The sequence below is a fragment of the Copidosoma floridanum genome, unplaced genomic scaffold (assembly GCF_036245765.1).
Source record: "Copidosoma floridanum isolate Cflo_tuat_1 unplaced genomic scaffold, Cflo_Japanese_pri ptg000030l, whole genome shotgun sequence".
Lineage (NCBI taxonomy): Eukaryota > Metazoa > Arthropoda > Insecta > Hymenoptera > Encyrtidae > Copidosoma > Copidosoma floridanum.
The window spans coordinates 12,546,665-12,565,853 of NW_028321907.1; the positions used below are offsets into that span (position 1 = coordinate 12,546,665).

A 19,189-nucleotide genomic window follows, 5' to 3' on the forward strand; every position below is an offset into this window, starting at 1 on the left:
AGCGTTTCACATAAATTAGTAGCATTTTTGTAATAGCTTTTTTTTGCACTGTCTTCTAACATATATATTTATTAAACTCAATTTTGAATGACTTACCTGTTATTGATGCTGTTGGCAGGAAAAATGAGCCAATATTTAAGTTTTATTTAAAGCACAGTGATATTATTATACTATGTATCCCTACGTATGATTGTACCAAAAATGTTGAAAATTAGAAATTATTCTGTATTTTCAATGTGAATTCCACAAAATATTTTTAAATTTATTGTATTTTTTTTTTCTCTGTAAGTAAAATTTCTACCATAGATAAGACTTTATAAACTATTTAAAATAAATTATTCGGAGATACTATAAATTATATGTATTTTTAGTGTATGAGTCAATACATTTTTTTTGTATCAGGTATGTTAAACATCTACATTATTTATTCCAAAATATATTGATTCTCTTAAAAGTTAGCCGAAAATAAAGTTAAAATTGTTTATTATATCTCAGCATATCGTATTGTAATAAAGCATTTGGGTACCATTAATTATAATACACGTAGTAGAGTGTACTCAAACTTGTGCATGTATACTTATTCAATTTGTTTGCAATATGACTTTTTTTCTAAAAATTTTTAAATACTATTCATAAAAAAAAATTTATTTTTATTTTTATGTATAATATATGGACTTGGTAAATTTTTTTCCGACAGTAACAATTTGTTACGATTCAAAAGAAAAAACCATTAAGAAAAAAAAGAGTAAAAGTATTAATAAACTTTAATAGCTCAACACGTTGCACTTATCTTTTGGAAAAAATTGCTTCTCGGTGTAAGTATGTTGTAAATAGTGTTGAATAAAAAAATTGTGTTTTAGTAAACATAAATAATTTGGGTAAACACAGAAAAAAGTCCATTATTCGGTTTGAACTGTTTAAAATCCATAATTTTTCTTAAGTATTTAAATGATTTATTATATTGTTTATCAAATCTTGTAGCTGAGAAAAAAATGTACTATATTACATTTTTTCTGAAATAAATCACAACCACAAAAAATTCGATTCGTCAGCCACACAGTTTTCCCGAGTTTTCATGGAAGCCTCCCTTCTGTCAGCGTTCACTAAATGTCGAGCACTGCTATTTTGTGGCTGACATTAGTAACGCTTAGAAATCGTTAAAGTGGCTGACATCAGATAGAAAAAAATGATGTATCGCACAACACTCTGTACCGTTTTTCACACCATAAAGTATCCAATTCTGTTGTTTGTCCTCGGATAGTGCGGTTAGTCAAAAAGTCATACCTGAAACTCAAAGCTCGCCTGTCAATACACCTATATATTAAAGGATAAAAAAAGTTATTGCTACGACTATTAATTTAAATAAAAGGGGTTGAAAATATGATTTCTTCGATACGTTTGCTTGTTGTGATTATCATTATTATAGGTATTATTCATTATCTGGATTAATGATCAATCTTGTACAATTTTCATGAAAATTAGGAATATGTCGTTAAAAATAAATTAACATCCGATTGAACATGGGGTACATATTTAAAAAAACATGTTTTGCTATACAAATTTTTTTCTGTTACAATTTTGAGAGAAAAAATTATGTGTACTTCGAGATAAATTTTAAATGTATAAAGTTTATTTTAAGATACGTTTAAATATTTTCCTCAAAAAATTCAATACTTTTTTTCTTTCAAACTCGTTAGTTTATTAAATTAGATACATTACTTGAACCGAAAAAATTTTGTTACGTTTTATCTTTTGAGTGATAAAAAAAAGGTTTGTTGGAACAAAAAGCCTACGAGTTAAAAGGAACGAGAAATGAGTGTGCGTCTGGCACATACGTACAATACGTATGCGCGTGGGTATAACTTGTTGCATATACACCCCGCAAAACTGTGTTGCAATAATTACTCCAAAGGAGAGGGTGCATATGCTCGTAGCCTCAAGAATATAGCATATGCATGTATTGTATAGGAGCAGTGGCCGCAGGCGAAACTCGTCCCGTCAACTCCTCCGTCCTCCTTCCCATCTGCAATTGATAAAAGACGTTAAAACTCGTACGTGTGTGGTTACAGGTCAGTACAGGGAGGGGAGATGGGGGTTGAGAAAACGGTCGAGAAACAGTCTCGCGGAGACACTGCACGCGCCCTTAACATGACAATCGAGAAAACATCTGCCGCTACTGGCATACACGCTGTACTGCACTGCACACCCTTCGCCGTTTTCTTGCTCCCCTCTCTCTCTCTCTCTCTCTCTCTCTCTGTTAAGTAGACGTCGTTTGCAGATCTTCCCCCCCCCTTGCTACCCTATCTCCCCCGTCTCTCTCATATAATGGTTATTAAAGGTGAAAAGGGACGGGTCTCCACGTAACGACTGTTTTTTTTTTTTTTTTTTTTTTGGATCAGGATCGATGTGCCATCAGAGAGCTTTGCTCGTCGATGGCTTTTTTGTGCTGTTTCGTGTGGCTTACGTGGAATTGGGAGCCCTGCTTTTTTTCTGTTTGTCTTATGGTTGACGAAACGTGTTGTTGGTTTAAATGTGGATTTATTTTTATTGGGTGATGAAGCGAACCAGCGCACCCTCTCGCGATGAACGGGCGTCGATGGTTTTGACTTTTTTCCCCTGTTTTTTCGTCATTTCATGGAATTTCATCTGTGAAAATTTATTGTTTCCAATTTTTTTTTTTTCTTAGGAATTTTGTGTAATTTATTTTACATTTATATCGATTTATGATGACTAATGGTTTTTTACGCGTTTTTTTATGGGTAAATAATGGAGTTTTGGATTCATTCGTTTACTCATATAATTTTTCTTTTTTAATGTTGCAGTACATACAACGTTTTGGGAATAAATACAACTGAATTTTCATTTTTGTAAAATAAATTTAGAAATGTTTATTTAAAAAAATTCTATTCTATGCTTTACTTGATGCAGCGTTTTGTAAAGTTTGGAATGTCGCCTGTCTCCCTTTTTCTACGTTTGAAAATATAACCCAGAATAATTTCTACCCACTCATTTATTTATTATTTCACAAACAACCCTGTCATCTTATTTTAACTTATGTAAGATTATTAGATATTCTGTTGTCATTGGAAAGATTTTCTTTTAGACTTTACTTATTTGTCAACAAATTTTTAATTCGATTATATTGTTAATTCTGTAATAGGTGAGTTTGTTAAGACTGTTAAATTTATCATGAGAGTTAACAAAGCTGTTGCAATATGCATAATGTAAAATTTTCTTTACAGTTACATTTTTTAAATCTGTACTATATTTAATGAAAATTTGAGTGAAGTCTTTTGTCTGAAAAAATATGATAAAAAATTAGTTACTCTAGAGTAATTTTTTTTTACATTTCATATTCATTATTGAAAACACTTATTCGTTAGTAGAAAAAATTAATAAATAAATAAACAAAAGTAAAAAAATAATAATAAAAAAAAATATATGTCAGACTAAAAGAATTCATATTATACTTTCACGTGGGTGAAAACTTATTTTTCAATATTTTTAGCTATTTTTTAAATCCAAAGCCAACTTATTGCAACAAAGTGTTCAGTGCAATAAATGAAAGAGTTTTTTATGATCCACGAGTTTTTTACTCATCATATTGTTGTATTACTACAACTTACAACATCAGTTCGTCATCAGCAAAATCATAACTAATAAAATGAATCACTCGAGACATGTTAAAAACATAATTACGTATTAGCCAATAAATTAAATTGGAAGCTTATTTAAACTAAACCACTTAGGTGGTTACACCTTTTACTCTCCAAATAATATGATACTTCAATGGAGCTATTGAGCATAAAAATTTGTTACCGGCTCTATTATTTATTTGTTGCTATATACTATCTATATAGATATCTTTTAGTTAAATTTTCAATGATATACTTAAGGGTTATTGAAATGTATATAGCTGGTTTATTAGCTTTGTATAAGAAATAGAATACCAAACATAATTAGGAAACAAAAAATGTTAGAATATTGTAATTTGTGAGTGATTTTTTTCTATATTTGCACTTTTACTTAAAAAACAGCTAGTTTTTTTCACAAATCCTAAAATTTTAGTATTCATTCGTGGAAAATATCTCTTCCCAATACTTGTACTGCTATGCAGAATTTTTTCTGATCCACAACTCTTCATAAATAAATCAAAAATTTCACACATTCCTCTACTATCGATCATAAATCATCCAAAGACATCTCAATTTTTATAAACAATAAAAATATAAAGTATTCACTACTATCGACCAGATACAACTATTGCACCCTTGCTCAAGATCGAATAAATCTTTGAAAAATCACACAATGCGCGTGTAATAGTATAAAACACCCTCCATTTTCTGTACAATAAAAAACGTAATCTCTTATTTATGGGCCAACCAGATAATAGAAAAATTAGTCGTTTCCGGACAATTCGATAAATACGTTGAAGGAAGAAGCGGTGGAGTCTTTGTGGCCTATTAGTAATGGTAGTACAGTATCTGGGCTCCGAAAAGTTGGCTGCCCAAGCAACGATCCTCTCCAAATATACAGGAACATTTACGATGCTTTTGGAGCTCCTATACAAACACAACTTCAATTTAACGTGACCATCTTCCGAAGCGATCGAATGGTGGGCAACGTTTTTCACTCCTGTGCAAAGCGCTGTGAGAAACTGGCCCCTGGTCAAAGAAGGTTGCCGTCATGCTGTACAATTTACGATTACATGATCCCTGCTTTTGAAATTAAAAATAACGACAGTTGCGAAATTTTTTCTTTTAATACGAAAAGATCCTGAAAAACTGATTTATGGATTGTTTAGAAATAAAAAAAAAATTCAGGTACCATCAACGTAGATTTCCTCCCACTGTATTTAAAAATACGTTTTATTGTCCAAGTAATTACAAATTTTCCTAACGAGTTGTAATGGTCATTATTTGACACCAAATATAATTTTTTAAACTTTTCCATTGCAGAACTGACTAATAATATTAGATTAATCGCTATGTAGGTGTGTTTAAAGCATGAAAAATTATTCAAAAACTGGTACATTATAAAAATAGTCCGTAAGAACCAACTAGTACTTTTTCAAGGTACAGATTGATGTCATTTATCGTATACAACTGTTAAAAAAAAAATGGTAAAAATATTTTTTATTGAATAAAAATTGGGTTATTAGTATACGTTACAAATGCTAAATGTAGAAATTTTGAGACTTAATATTTCTGTACGAGACCAACTGCCAAATTTTTGGTGGTGTTTTTATAGTGTTATGTAAAATAGCTGATTTAATTTACGCAATATCCGTGAGAAAAGACATTTTAGCATGGAGTAAGACCTACAACATGCATACTTGTTGATACTGTTGATTCTAAAATTTTCAAATTTTCCAACAACACAACAAAATTTTCTCAGAAACAAAAATGTGTAACTACGCTCTTTGTGTTAATCCACCTCGACAAATAAATTACTTACATAAATATGAATGAAAAAAGTATTATTTTTTGTAATATGTCATCAATCAGTTAGCGAAAACCTTGACCCTCGTCCACAGCAATGCTCTTTAATCAAGCAATAAAACCGGCTTCGAAGCCAACGCTCGGCTGGTCACGTTGAAAAAACACACGGATTCCTTCTCGTAGGGTTTCTGGACACACAGCAACTATATGAATAATATATGTGTATCTATGTCTAGAAACACCAAGAGAGCAACTTGAGCAGCTTCGCTTTTGCTGGTCGAAAAAATTCTTAACGGTACCCATCATCCCCTTTTCGAGGAAGAGAAGATCAGAAACGGCGTGCAAACAGATCCCGGGGCACGGAGATAAAAGAAAAATCGTGCGCTTGGCGCTAGAAAAGTCGTTGCTAAGCAGCACGGATGTGCGTATACATGTGTATATTATCCACACGAAAATGCACAGTGACGGTGAATGAGATTCTTTTCCCTTTTGTAATTTTTTCCACGTGTGTGTACATACGTGTATGCTAAAGAAAAGGGACTTCGCTGATCTTAAGGAACCTGCAGGTAAGGCATCCCCATGGCCAATGGCGTGTAGCTAGCTGCAGCTTCCGAGGAAATCTCAGTCGGACGCGCAAGGTGCATGAGGTCTGTTTTGCTTGGATTATGGGCACAGTTGAGGAATTTGATGGGCCTTAGAAGAGTGAGAAGGAGTAAGAGAATACCTAATAGGTAGAAGATCATTTTACTTTTTCTCAAGGACGTTGTGATAATGAAACGATTTTTCAGATCACATGTTGGAGTTGTTAGATATAATCTCCTACATATTAACGATTTTTTTTTTTTTTTTTTTTTTTTTTTTTAGTACAATACAATTTTGATTACAATTTGTTCTAATGATCGCGATGAACAATACTTTTTTTGAAAATTTTTAATTTCTGAAGGTAGGGTCTTTGTATCAAGTTTTGCCTTAATAGCGCTATACTTGTGATTGCATTTAACGTAACTTCGAGTCCGATCATGTTTTTCACGGATTTCGATGATTTTTATAATTTGATATCATTAGTTACTAACTGCCATATTTTGTTCCCTTTCACGTTACTAGCGACTTGTATTAAAAAATTGTATTTGTATTACACTGTACTAGTAGAAATATAAGTTGGTAGCGCATAAATCTCTAAGGTATGGGTATTACCGAGAAAAATATTTTAAAGATCTAACATAACTTTTTCTCTCATAGTGTTGATGATATGTTTTATCAGAATAATAGTTTTATTAAAATAATTAACTTAATGATGAAATACTTTATGAACACCGTACGATAAGAACAGTTTATTGCCTCTACATTTTTTAGCCACTACAACGTAGATTGAAGTCCATACAGCAAACTGTTTGAGACATCCTATCTGGGGTAGCCTATACTTAATTCTTAAAAATTCTTTACTTGATTCAAAGGATTATAATCTCATAGTTATGCCTAGCACAAATTAATGGGTGGGAGGGATCTCGTTAAAACGATGGAACTTTGATCAGTGAAAAGAAAAAAAAAAAAAAAAAAAAAAAAAAACTACAACGGTAAAAATATCAAAGAGAAACCGTATTCATCACTCATTTTGGCGAACAAATTTAAAAGCCACTCCTCCTCGCGTGGTAATTGCCGTGACACTGATGTGAACGACCTGAGTTTGTTTTGCAACAATCGCTCCGATGCGCAGCTCAACATTTGGCCTTTTAAACAAAAGTTTAAATGCCATTGGCCGATTTTGCAGAGAATTCGCGCAAACGGTTACGCAATGACACAGTGAGGTTGCTGCAATACAAACGATTTCGCACTTGTCGTGCACTGTTTCGAGGAGATACCCACTATTCACCGAGTAGATGGAAAAAGCTTGATAAGCAGATTGCACGTGTGTACGATAATTTACTAGTGTACCCTCGTAGGTGTATTGGTGTATAGTGAGTACACTGGGTGCTTGTGCGATTAAAGGTAACGCGATCTCTTTCTGAGAATGTGCAGATCAGTGCATTCTTGCGATAGTACTTGGTTGTGCAGCGTGTCGGCTGTCGAACGATGATTTTTGCGAAACGACTTCCTCTAGTTGCTCTTATTCACTATGTTTTGTTATGTACGTATCGCAACTGCGATGTGCTTATCATGGAATTAGATGTGTGCAGAGTAGGACCGTACGAGACAAAGATTTTTATCATGATTTCTCATTTTTTTTTTTTTTCGGCCTCATGGAGTTTTTTTTCTACATCGTGTTTCAGTTCGACAAATTCTGCCACCATGAAAACATTTTTTAAATGACAAAGATTTTATGTAATCCTACATGAGGTTTTGGTGTGGTCTGGAATTTTAATGGTCCCAGAAAACATTTTTTTAAGAATAATATTGGTCAATTCAAATGGAGATGTTTCACTTTTTATATGTCAGTTTTTTAAGTGATACTTTATTTTGAAATCTGAAAAAAAAAATAGTACAAACTTAGTGTAAAAATAAGAACGATTTTTATCGCTTATAATTTAAAATGATGATAAAAACAAAATCCAATACGATTTTTTTTTTTAAATAAATTACTATAATATTATTGTCCTACTCTTTAATTCTAGTTTTGCTGAAAACATACTAACATTATTTATTACGACTGAAAAAAAACAGCTGAAATCGCTTTACCGTATTCAGTCTTTTTTTGTGCCGATAATATGAGATATATATATGAGAAAATATGAGATAAGGTAAGATTATTCCCTATAGAATGTGGGTTTTTTAATCTAGAAGATATACCACCCAAAAACTTTTAATTTTGATTTTTGTTCTCACCAACAATAATCATCTAATGATTTTTACCAAGATTTTCAAACACAATAATCATTCAAAATCACTATGAAGGGTAATATTTTTCGTTACACTCGCAAAACCTTCAAATTTATTAGATATAATCTCGTGAAATCCCAATAATTTCTAGGCGAAATGAGATTTTCGTTCTATTCCGCCCCGAAATTTTTCTTCAAAATCATCCCATCCCGCACCGTCCCGGCCCACATCTCGGCCAGACCTACTGCAGTGATACTTCCATAATTAATCTAACATAATGAATTCGTTGGCGCTCGCTTTTTAAGGACGCCCTTTCGAAACATTCCAAGAACGATCGGTAACTTTGATCTTTGAGCCACAACGTACACGAGTCGATAAATCACCTGCACACAAGAGGTTGAGCAAAAAAAAAAAAAAAATGACAAAACAAATCACCAGCTCGGACGAGAGAAAAAAAAAGAAGAAGAAAAAAAATTATGGCCACCACCGGTACACGCATGAAGAATTTTGGTAAGCAGAGCGTTGTGTCGTAAACAAGCGTTAAAAATCACTAAACCAGCGCCAAGATCCTCATGGAGTTATGTTATACGAGCCGGCCAAATAACAGCGCAGCCGAGTCGTACACGCCAACTTACGAGTATACCCACCTATCACTTACGACCAATGCATCGTGTAATGCCCAAAAACTCGAAAAAAAGGCAGGGGTTCTGCCTGCGTAAGAAAATTCCGGAGGGTGGGTGCACTCAACAATCAATTTCTGCACCCGGGCTAATAAGCGCCTAATGACCACACTCGGCGAATACACTCGAGTCCCTGGTGGTTACGACACGGGGACACAGACCGAAAACAAAGGATGGAAATAATGACGCTCACTGGGAGAAAGTTCACGTTTCGCGCGTGGCAAGTGGGTACCTAGTAATCGCTTTTTCCACCTGCGTTTCAATTCACGAGGGTCGAGAGGGAAGGGGGAGGTATAACGAGACGAGAGACAGTGCCGACCTCTAATCAACGCTGGGATTTACAACCCGGCGCCCTCCGCCTTTTTATCTCTCTGTGTATTATATACACGCACGCAGCACCCGACTCGCGCCAATCAATGGTTTTTATCCTTTTTCTTTCCGAAACATCTACCGTCTGCCCCCACTTGTGGTTGTCCGTCTACCATGTGGACTGACTGCCGGGCAAGTAGTTTTTATCCGTGCTTTGTCCGGCCACCGATTCTGCGATCACCAAATAAACTTTAACTTCTCGGCAGAGAAAGTATGTATATCCTTTACGGTTTAACGATTATATTTTTTTTTTAAGTAAGCGATGCAAATGATGTCGCGCGTATATTAGCAGCATCTAGTCAACACGATCCCTTGCAAAGTCCCTCGGTTCCTCTTTTGTTCGTCTCGTAGTTTGATGCACTGCAACCTCTGTTTTATCCATCATAATCCCTCTCACGCGCGGGCATTTTTTTCCTCCTCTCCATCGTTCGCGTATCGGTGCCTCCCTTCGTCGTATATAATCAGCCAAAGCCTGCGTGTACGTGGCTGCTCGCACGCTTCGCAGGCGTATATACATAATACGGCGAGGCGTCGAGCGTTTCGCAAAGGATCTCGGGACTTAAATCAATGTTATACGTTCCGTTCGGCGCCGCGTTCGAAATGTCTATTACTAACCGAAGGGGCACCGTAGCGCCTCCCCCCTCGCTCCGAAATATTGCCTCGGCGAGCTCGCCTCTTTCTCTTCGAGCATATACATATACAGTCCGCTCGGCTCCTTTTCTTCTCTTCTCTCGTTTTTTTTTTTCTTTTTCCTCCGACTTGGTATAAATCGCAAGTGTGGCGGTGCCCTGGTATGGGTGCACAACAGAGACCCCTAACGACTTCCAGGCCCACCGACATGATTATTCGGGTCTTGCAGGTCGATTATTCTTTTCCCATTCGGGTTAATTTGGAGATTAGTGTGTACATGGGGTCAATTAGTGCCTGCAATTAATTTTGCGTGTACGTGCGTCGGTGGTCAATTGAGTCGTGTGAACGCGAGAGACTTTTGGGATACGGTTGATGGGAGGGCCATGGATATTTCGAATTACACAGTGATGTTTCTAAAAACTGGTTGTTTTAACTCCTGCCTGTTTATCTGGCCAGCACCTTTGAAGAATTAATAACGCATTTTTCGTATCGAAAACAAATATAACGCAAGTAATGTACAGTAACAGACGTTCAGAGAGACCAACCCCACCTATGCAAATCAAAAAAATAAAATTGATAGAAAGATACAAAGAGATAGATGGAGGTATAAAAAAAAACATACATCCACAGACTTGAAGTTATAGAGAGATAATACTTACAGACTAATAATAAGAGACAAATGGATAAATATTCGGAGACAAAAATATAGAAATAGTTTGATAAACTTTACAAAGATTAAAGAAAAGTGGTAGCAAATCACATGAAAAGATAAAGAGATGAAATAAATAAGGAAGGAGTAGAGAAACACAGACAGAAGATTTAAGAACGAAGTTGAAGTGTAAATGTAAAAACTAAATAAGAAGACGAAAAAAAGAGGATTGAAAGTAGAGATTTGAAGATACTTCAACAGCAGGCTTCGATAAAGTAGACGTACAATTCCAAAACAAATATTGTGAACAGAAACATAGTTATTTACGTAACAAGTGCGGAAAAGACGATTTCCCGCACGAGTAGTGATTGACTCACACGAGTGCCGGAGTTGACGGGAACGAGTACCAGTTGAGCACACGAGTGCGTAGCACGAGTGTGATCGCAAGGTACGAGTTACCGTCACCGGCCATGAGTGCGAGTCTATCACACGAGTGCGGGAAATCGTCCCGCACGAGTTGCGTACAAGTTTTTTCGCAATGTGTGAGGAAAATAGGTACAAAATAGGTTTGAATTTTGATTTCCAGTGTGTAGCAAAATTTTTTCCGGTGTGTGGCAAAATCTTTTCCACACACCTTTTCCGCACACTGTGCGGCAAAAACCTTTGCCGCACACTTTTTCCACACACTGTGCGACAAAAACCTTTGCCACACACCTTTTCCGCACACTGTGCGGAAAAACCTTTGCCGCACACCTTTGTCGCTCACTATGTGGGAAAATCGATTTTCCACACTAATACCAGTGCGGAAAACACCCATTTTCTGCACACTTTTGCGAAAAAAAATTTGTCTCACTATTGATAGAAAGTCAGGAAGAAATAAAGTGATATAGCCACTTACCTACAAAGACAAGACACTTGTACAAAATAAGACACACGAAAACATATAGAAAAATTGATATTAAGAGATATCACATCACGTCATAGGACGTGAGTGAATAAAAGCCATGAAACTTCATGTAAGGATAGTAAGTTTAATTGTAATTTTGATGAATGAAAATATCATTTCTAGTTACGTGAACAAATGAAAACAACGAGATATTTTAACGACGAACTTAATTATTTGCACAATGACGAAATTTCACTTTCTATTAGTAGTTGCGCGAGGTAAATCATAAATACCTCAAGCGATATTTAGGCATGGTGCTCTCACTGCTAATTTGATTACAGAGATGTTATCGACTTTAAAGGTCACGATATCAAAAGTAATAAAAAAATCCACGCACTCAACTTGTACTTCATTACGTGCATCAATAAAAAGAGACGAAAAGATGAGATAACATCTGGTGCGAATCTTTTATGGCATACCAAAAACAGAATTAAAAAAAAAATCTCAAGCTTGAAAGAAAAAGATTATTTAACGATCCTTTGATGAAGCGCGCAAAACACGTTACACGAGAAGTTGCACGTAAAACCTTACACCACCGGGTCATCACTAGCAAATGAAGCACCAAAATACCGGACTACTTTAAAAAATGCAGGTACACGCAAAAGCGCTCGTTGCATTTGCGCTACTCTGCAATTTCGCCCTTGCCTTTCACACCTCCCCCTACTTCGCCTTATTAACGCGTAAACCCTGCAAACGCAACATCGCAACGAGCGCAAAGCAACCCTAAAATTTTCTCACCCATCCACGCCAGGAGTATATTTTATGTACCCGGGGGTCATCAACATGCAGTCCTTTGAATTACGACGGCGCATAAAATGAAGATATCAAAGGTAAAGCAAAAGAGATGCTCGGTATTTTTGTTTCGCTTTTTTTTTCTCTCTCGTATACAATATCCGCACGCCCGCAGCGCTTAGGAATGCAGCTTGTCACTCGTTTCGGGCCGCTGCTGCAGAAGTCGGACCCCAGCCTGCGATTTGTCTTTTCAACTACGCGAACTCACTCGGATACCTCCACGAATACGCAGACGCGCTGCTGTAAGGCCTTATTAATCCGAAGGGGATTAAGCTCAGGGCCAAGGACGTGGAGTATCGCGTAGGTATGTGATGCGCACCTCGAGCGTATCTTTGGGCGATCTTTTGAATCTGCGGACGCGAATCTGTATACAAACTTATACAGCCGGAGTTTTGGAGGTTTTCTTTGCATCAGTGTGAGCCCCTGATTGGGTGACGAGCTGCTTTTTCGGGCGATTGCCGTCCTTCTGGGTATCATATATCGATGTACGTGCTGCGGGATGAATGATTTTTTTTTTTTTTTTTTTTTTATCGTTTTTCTGAGCGTGAGTCTGCGTGAAATTTAAGGAGCAGTTTTCTTTGAATCTTGAGAGAAAAAAAAAGAAAATATTTGTTTTCAATTGCAGTATCGAGGTGCTTACTTCGGTACCTGTATTAAACGAATTGCATGATTGTTACAGGTTGTAGTACATTAATTTATTTTTCATTATTTTGACCAATTACATCGACATTTTATTTAAGTAAAGAGGTTTACAGCTGATTCGAGTGGACTCGTAAATAAACATTAATACCCCTGACAGTATTATTTTTTTCATGGTATTTGGTAACAATAATCCACAAAAGTCGACAAAGCTACTAAATTAAGTTATTAATTATCATTTTTTTAATAAAAGCACTGCGTGTTCTTTCTAGAGTGATCAAATCATATAAATGTCTTTAAAAATAATTATTGTCCCAGTAATTAGTTACTGGTACCTGTGATTTAGGTGTCCAGAAATTTTTTGGTAAGAATTTGATGATCATTCAACAAGTAAATCATAACATTTATTTGACTTTTTAAAATAATCTTTAATGAGTTATCCAAAGAAATACAAAAAGCAGAACATTTTTGAAAAAAGTTCTAATCATAAAAGTTTTTAGAGTAAATAAAATTATAATTCAATTACAAAACAACCTACATATAATAAGTATTAATTTGTTGCCATTTAAATTTATAATAAAAAATTTTCACGTAAAATAATTATCAACTTTCTCGGAATAAAGATAATATAAGTAAATTCAAGCATTAGTAGAACAAAACGTAAGTTGTGGTTGTTTGTGCATTTTAAAGCATTTTACGATCGTGTTCTAATTCTTATTCGGCTCCATCATTAAATGCAGAATGCTGGGTTTCATGAAGCACGTTCTGTTTTCATTTCCTTGATACTTCTCGAAATCTTCTAAAATACAACGGAAAATCGTCGTAATAGCTGCATTGAGAACTGCAATGACTGTCAATGCCACAAAAAACATTGAAATCACAGCAGTGGGAATTGCCACAAGCAGCGTATTGGACTTGTATTCTATAATATTAATAATTGAAATAGAAATGCCAGCTATTAAACCACAAATTAATACCAAGATCTTAGCGCAGCAAAAAAGTGCCTAAAAAAAGTACAATGGTTGATTTAACGAGCATATTTGATTTTTTTTTTTTTTTTTTCTTCAACTGAATGGAAATTAAAATAACGTGCTTCTATATGGATATGTTAAAAAAATTGGAAACCATGACATTAATAAATCGTTACCATATTTATGGAGTAGAAGCGCAATGGATATCGGAACAACATTGGACAAACTCTGTCCGCCGATCTCTTGAAGCCCTGGCCATAAGTAGACGTTACGCCAACGCTTATGCCTCTTAGTGACATTAATATATTCAACCAACATGGAATCATTATAAAAACATTGTGCCGAAGCTTGTATGTTTGTCTGACAAAATTTTTAATAAATTCAATCATCACTGGAAATATAACCCCAACAGGAGATCCGTAAGCAGCTGTCCCCATGTATCTAAAATCGAACAGTATTAATTTTTTTTTTTTTATCTTAAGAATAAATCATTTTCTGCACTGATTATAAAGTTTTAATGTAAACTTATTTTAATATAAAATGGTATCCTTTATTCCACTCTTTTTTTCTTTAACAACTTAACTGACGCTACACTGGAAATATGTTCAATGAAGTACGTTTGCTTATTTGATTACAGTAAAATTTTCCCGTTTTTTCTGCTTTCAGCTATTTAGTGAATCGTTATAAATTTTCTCCAACATTTATCATCGTGATCTAATCATGACAAAAGCTATCTCACATCATTTAAAGTTGATAATTTTCTATTGATTTTTAAAATTACTAATTTGCAATAATTTTTTTTATCAAAAAATTTCCGTAATTAGATGGTCAAGATAAATTATGCTTATTAAGTATATTATTAGTGTAGGTTATTTGCAAGACTCTAAAATCTTACCTAAAGGTTGAAGCCAAATTTCTCAAAATAGAATTGTTTGAGATTGCGGATTTGTCCTCAGTCCAAAACCATGTACTGATCGTACCATAAAATACCATTTGGCTAAATGAAAACATCACCAAAAAAAGCCATATTGTACCGTATATATGCAAACAGAGACAAAGTATCAAAAAGAATGAAGGAAATTGGAGGTTTGTAACTAATAGAGCAAATACGTAGCATCCAAAACCTAACACCATGCACAATAATACAGAAGATAATATCGCTAGTGGGATCAGTAGAGGAAACTGAAAAACAGCCCTGTAATAAATAATTTTTTTTAATTTTCAACGAGAAATTATATAAATTAAATTGTATAAATGAATTATATAAATATAATTTTTTTACAGTGATTCACCTGCATGCTTCTTGAATAACTTCGCTCATAAATACAGTTCCTATTTTAAAAACTGTATATAATGTGACATACGTGACCCAGGAATACAATATAGTTAATACAAAGATTGAAAAAAAAGGAGCTACAGTGTAATCAACTAAAACCAGAGTCACTGGAAGGTTTATGAATATGAAAATGGCACCTAAGCATTGTATGACCAAGGCTATTTTTATAATAACCCGCGAAAAATTTTTTAACAACAATATGAACATTGCTATCAGAACTGATGAGATTGGAACACTACCAAAAAATCCAATTATCATCCATCTACGAAAATAAAAAAATGATAAAATGTGTATGAACATTAGTTTATAATTTCAATGATTCTTAATTGTATTACTTAGCTATAAATACAGGAGTATTTGAAGGGGTTTCCCTTGATTCGCTTCTGTGAGGTTCCGAAGTAACCTGACTTGAAAAGGCTAAAAATTAAAAATGGCCGAAATCAAACATTTGTTAATAATTACAATAGTTCTTCATTGTATATCTTCATTGTGAATACTGTACTATTTAAACGTTGTCTCATTATCTCGCTACTGCGAGGTTCCGAAATATACTGATTTGAAAAGGCTAAAAAGTAAAAATGGCATACATCAAACATTTGTTTATAATAACAATAGTTCTTCATTGTATAGCTTCATTATAAATACTGTACTATTGAATTGGGTGTCCCTTGATTCGCTTCTGCGAGGTTCCGAAATATACTGATTTGAAAAGGCTAAAAAGTAAAAATGGCATACATCAAACATTTGTTTATAATAACAATAGTTCTTCATTGTATAACTTCATTGTGAATACTGTACTATTTAAACGTTGTCTCATTATCTCGCTACTGCGAGGTTCCGAAATATACTGATTTGAAAAGGCTAAAAAGTAAAAATGGCATACATCAAACATTTGTTTATAATAACAATAGTTCTTCATTGTATAACTTCATTATGAATACTGTACTATTGAATTGGGTGTCCCTTGATTCGCTTCTGCGAGGTTCCGAAGTATAGTGATTTGAAACGGCTAAAAAGTAAAAATGGCATACATCAAATATTTGTTAACAATTACAATGGTTTTGAAGGTAGCTCCCTTGTCTACTGCTCTAGTCAAGTAGGAGAGTTCCACGTGTGTATGTATACGTATATACGTACATCAGTGTTGGTATTCGGCTACCACCTGTTATTTATAATTATGAAGCTGATTTTCACGTATTTCTAGGCAAATATCTTTAGAAAATGCCCCATTACCAGAATTTTACATGACAGTATTGAGAAAAACAGAAAATTTTCTACAAGTACATCATAATTTGTCTGCTCAGGTTTTTTATTGTGAGTTGGAAAATGCCTGTAAAGCTGATATTTTGATGCTCTGCTATTTGAGCTCGTGTTAAAAAGTTCAACTTTGAGCTGAAATATCTCGAGATTTTGCTTCACTTGGGGTATAAACAAGGACAATGTTGGATTCAATAGATTTTAATCTAATGAAACATATTTAATTCCGTAGATTTTCATAAGGGAGCTACCTTAATTGTATAACTTCATTGCGAATACTGTACTATCAAATTGGGTGCCCCTTGATTCGCTTTGGTGAGGATCCGCAGTACCCTGAGTTGCAATGGCTAAAAATTCAAAATGGCATAAATCAAACGACTTTTTATTTTAATGCTGTAAAAGCAGTCAGAAATTACGATTTTTCCTCGAATAATTTGTGACGTGTGACATACATTGTCGATTATTAAAAGATACTTTTATGTAACAGAACAGAGTATCTACATTACTAAGCTAAATATACAAAAAATTGTTATATATGAGAGAATAATTAAAATATGCCACGTACCAAATATTGCAATAGCCACATAAAACGCCATATAGACAGCAAAAAATATAAGACTTTTAAAATTGGTCATTTTTTGACGATTAATAGATGATGGAGATATCGCAGTCTCAAATGTTGCCATAGTGCCTGCAAATATATAAAAAAAAAAAAAATAATATACACAGGACGTATTAAGGCTCATTACACACTAATTAACTATGTAATATATGTAATTTTGACAAGTGGGTTAAAATTTACTTAAATATAATGTTCGTCGAACACAAACTATGATTTCACTACCCATACAAAACATTTATCCTGTAAGTACTTTATCTATCTCAAAAAACTAGACTCAATCGGTTCGCAGTGTAGTAATTTGGTACTATTTACGATGATTTTTTAGTTCAGATAAATTAAAAAGCTTAATTTTGAAAATTTCGGCTTTATCGTATCAACATAAAGTTATAAATTATTATTATACATTGACCTCTTCCATCTAAATTGCGCTATGTATATTCTTTTACTTTTTTTCACTTTCATACGATGTAATGTGACAATCTTATCCATAAAACTACTATTACTTTGTCATTATACTAATAGCAATACAAAACATGAAAAAATTTGTATTGTTATTACTATTTTATTTTAGTTAGAGTAAACACAATTTTTGTACTATTGTACTTTTACTACCATTTTATTTGACATTCCTGATTATTTTATTTTCGAAATAGTTAAAAACAAAGATACACATATTTCAGTATACTCGGTCTAGTATCTTATCTAATTTATATTAAAAATTAATTAAAAAAATTTTTATACTCTGTTTTTTTCTTGATAAGTTAAATTTGAAATACTATATAGTCGTTTAAAAAAAAAAAAAGAAAAAAAAAAAAAATAATAATAATAATAATAATAATAATAATAATTACATCGACTCCACTACTCGATTTCATTCTTTTCAAAACTTCCTAAATAACCTCAATCAGCATAACTTTAAAGTAAAGGCTGTTTTCTATTGTTCGTCTAACGTTCGTGCGTGATTAGAACAACGTGTCGTTAGTATCTGAGTTCGTTAAGCACCTTAGATAACAAAAAACTATCTCTCATGGGTACGATATGAAGTTGAAAAAAAAATGTTTTGAGCCTCATCGTATTTCAAAGGGATTTGCAAAACCTACTATTCAGAAAATATGCTGGTTGAGGTGCTCGAAAAAAAATTTTTTTTTATCACAAAATTCTCACTAATTGTAGAAAAATCATCACACTTAATATTGTGCCACGAGGTTACTTGAGTACTCAAGACGCACCCAACCTTTTGGCTCCGTGCGCATGTCGGATGCCAACGCCATTTTGTTGTATGACTCAAGTTACATCTGACGAAATGAAATCAGTTAAATCGGCCATTATTGGTGGATCAGTTTTACGACTTATTGTAGACGACTACGTGGTTCTACTCCACAAACTATTTCTCCCACAACTTCCTCGAGGCAAACGGACTAAGTAATTCGTCAAAATCGGTAAAATAATTATTACTACTCAAGTTTTTATTTAGTTAATAAACACAAGACAAAACTAGCAATAGCTTGATTCCTTTTTTATCATTGGATTCAACAACAAATTCATAGGTATATCAAGAAACTTTTGTCATTGGATATGGAAGCGAAATTATTTCAGGTGCGGGTGTTTAATTCTATTATCTATTGAGGAAAAATTTTCACATTCCAAAGTGATTGGAAAAATTATAAAAATAATCATGCAAAGCACTACAAATTTACAGTAAAACTAAAATAAACTCACTTGAATGTTATCAGAGAAACAGCAAAAAAAAAATCCATCCAGAAAAGGCGTTCGTCAATGCAGTGTATGGGACTGATGAATTGGAACTGGCAATACATGAATCCCTATAGTTAATCATTAGTAGCATAGTTGAATGTGTGTATGTATATATAAACGTTGGCGTACATGTTATCACTGAAGTGAAATGATAAACAGAAAAGTTGCTCAAGTGTCTCTACATAGTGTATCTAATTCTATAGATTAGGTGTACAGGTAGTGGCATGAATTTTCGGTTGGTACACGTGTCTGTTGTCGGAAAAAAAAATGAGAAATAAGTTTCAAGTT

General features: G+C 34.0%; 2 protein-coding genes across 3 annotated transcripts in view; one reads left to right on the forward strand and one right to left on the reverse strand.

The window, feature by feature from the left end:
- The window catches only part of LOC106643686 (tRNA (guanine(10)-N(2))-methyltransferase TRMT11), a 183,927-nt gene that overhangs the window by 60,169 nt on the left and 104,569 nt on the right, over window positions 1-19,189 (forward strand). The window lies entirely within an intron of this gene.
- LOC106642613 (choline transporter-like 2) lies at window positions 13,488-19,003 on the reverse strand. Of its 2 annotated transcripts, XM_089596677.1 has the most exons (12): window positions 18,866-19,003; window positions 17,090-17,215; window positions 16,809-16,871; window positions 16,214-16,276; window positions 16,066-16,128; window positions 15,918-15,980; window positions 15,770-15,832; window positions 15,603-15,684; window positions 15,224-15,529; window positions 14,827-15,126; window positions 14,108-14,372; window positions 13,488-13,964 (listed from the first exon to the last, which is right to left on the reverse strand). In XM_089596677.1, exons 2-12 carry the CDS (start codon window positions 17,208-17,210, stop codon window positions 13,668-13,670), a joined length of 1,686 nt encoding a protein of 561 aa, XP_089452803.1. In that variant the 5' UTR covers window positions 17,211-17,215; window positions 18,866-19,003; the 3' UTR covers window positions 13,488-13,667. The 2 variants fall into 2 exon arrangements, with proteins under 2 accessions (XP_089452803.1, XP_089452804.1); XM_089596678.1 differs by lacking the exon at window positions 15,224-15,529 and having other exon boundaries at window positions 13,491-13,964; window positions 14,827-14,928; window positions 18,866-18,999.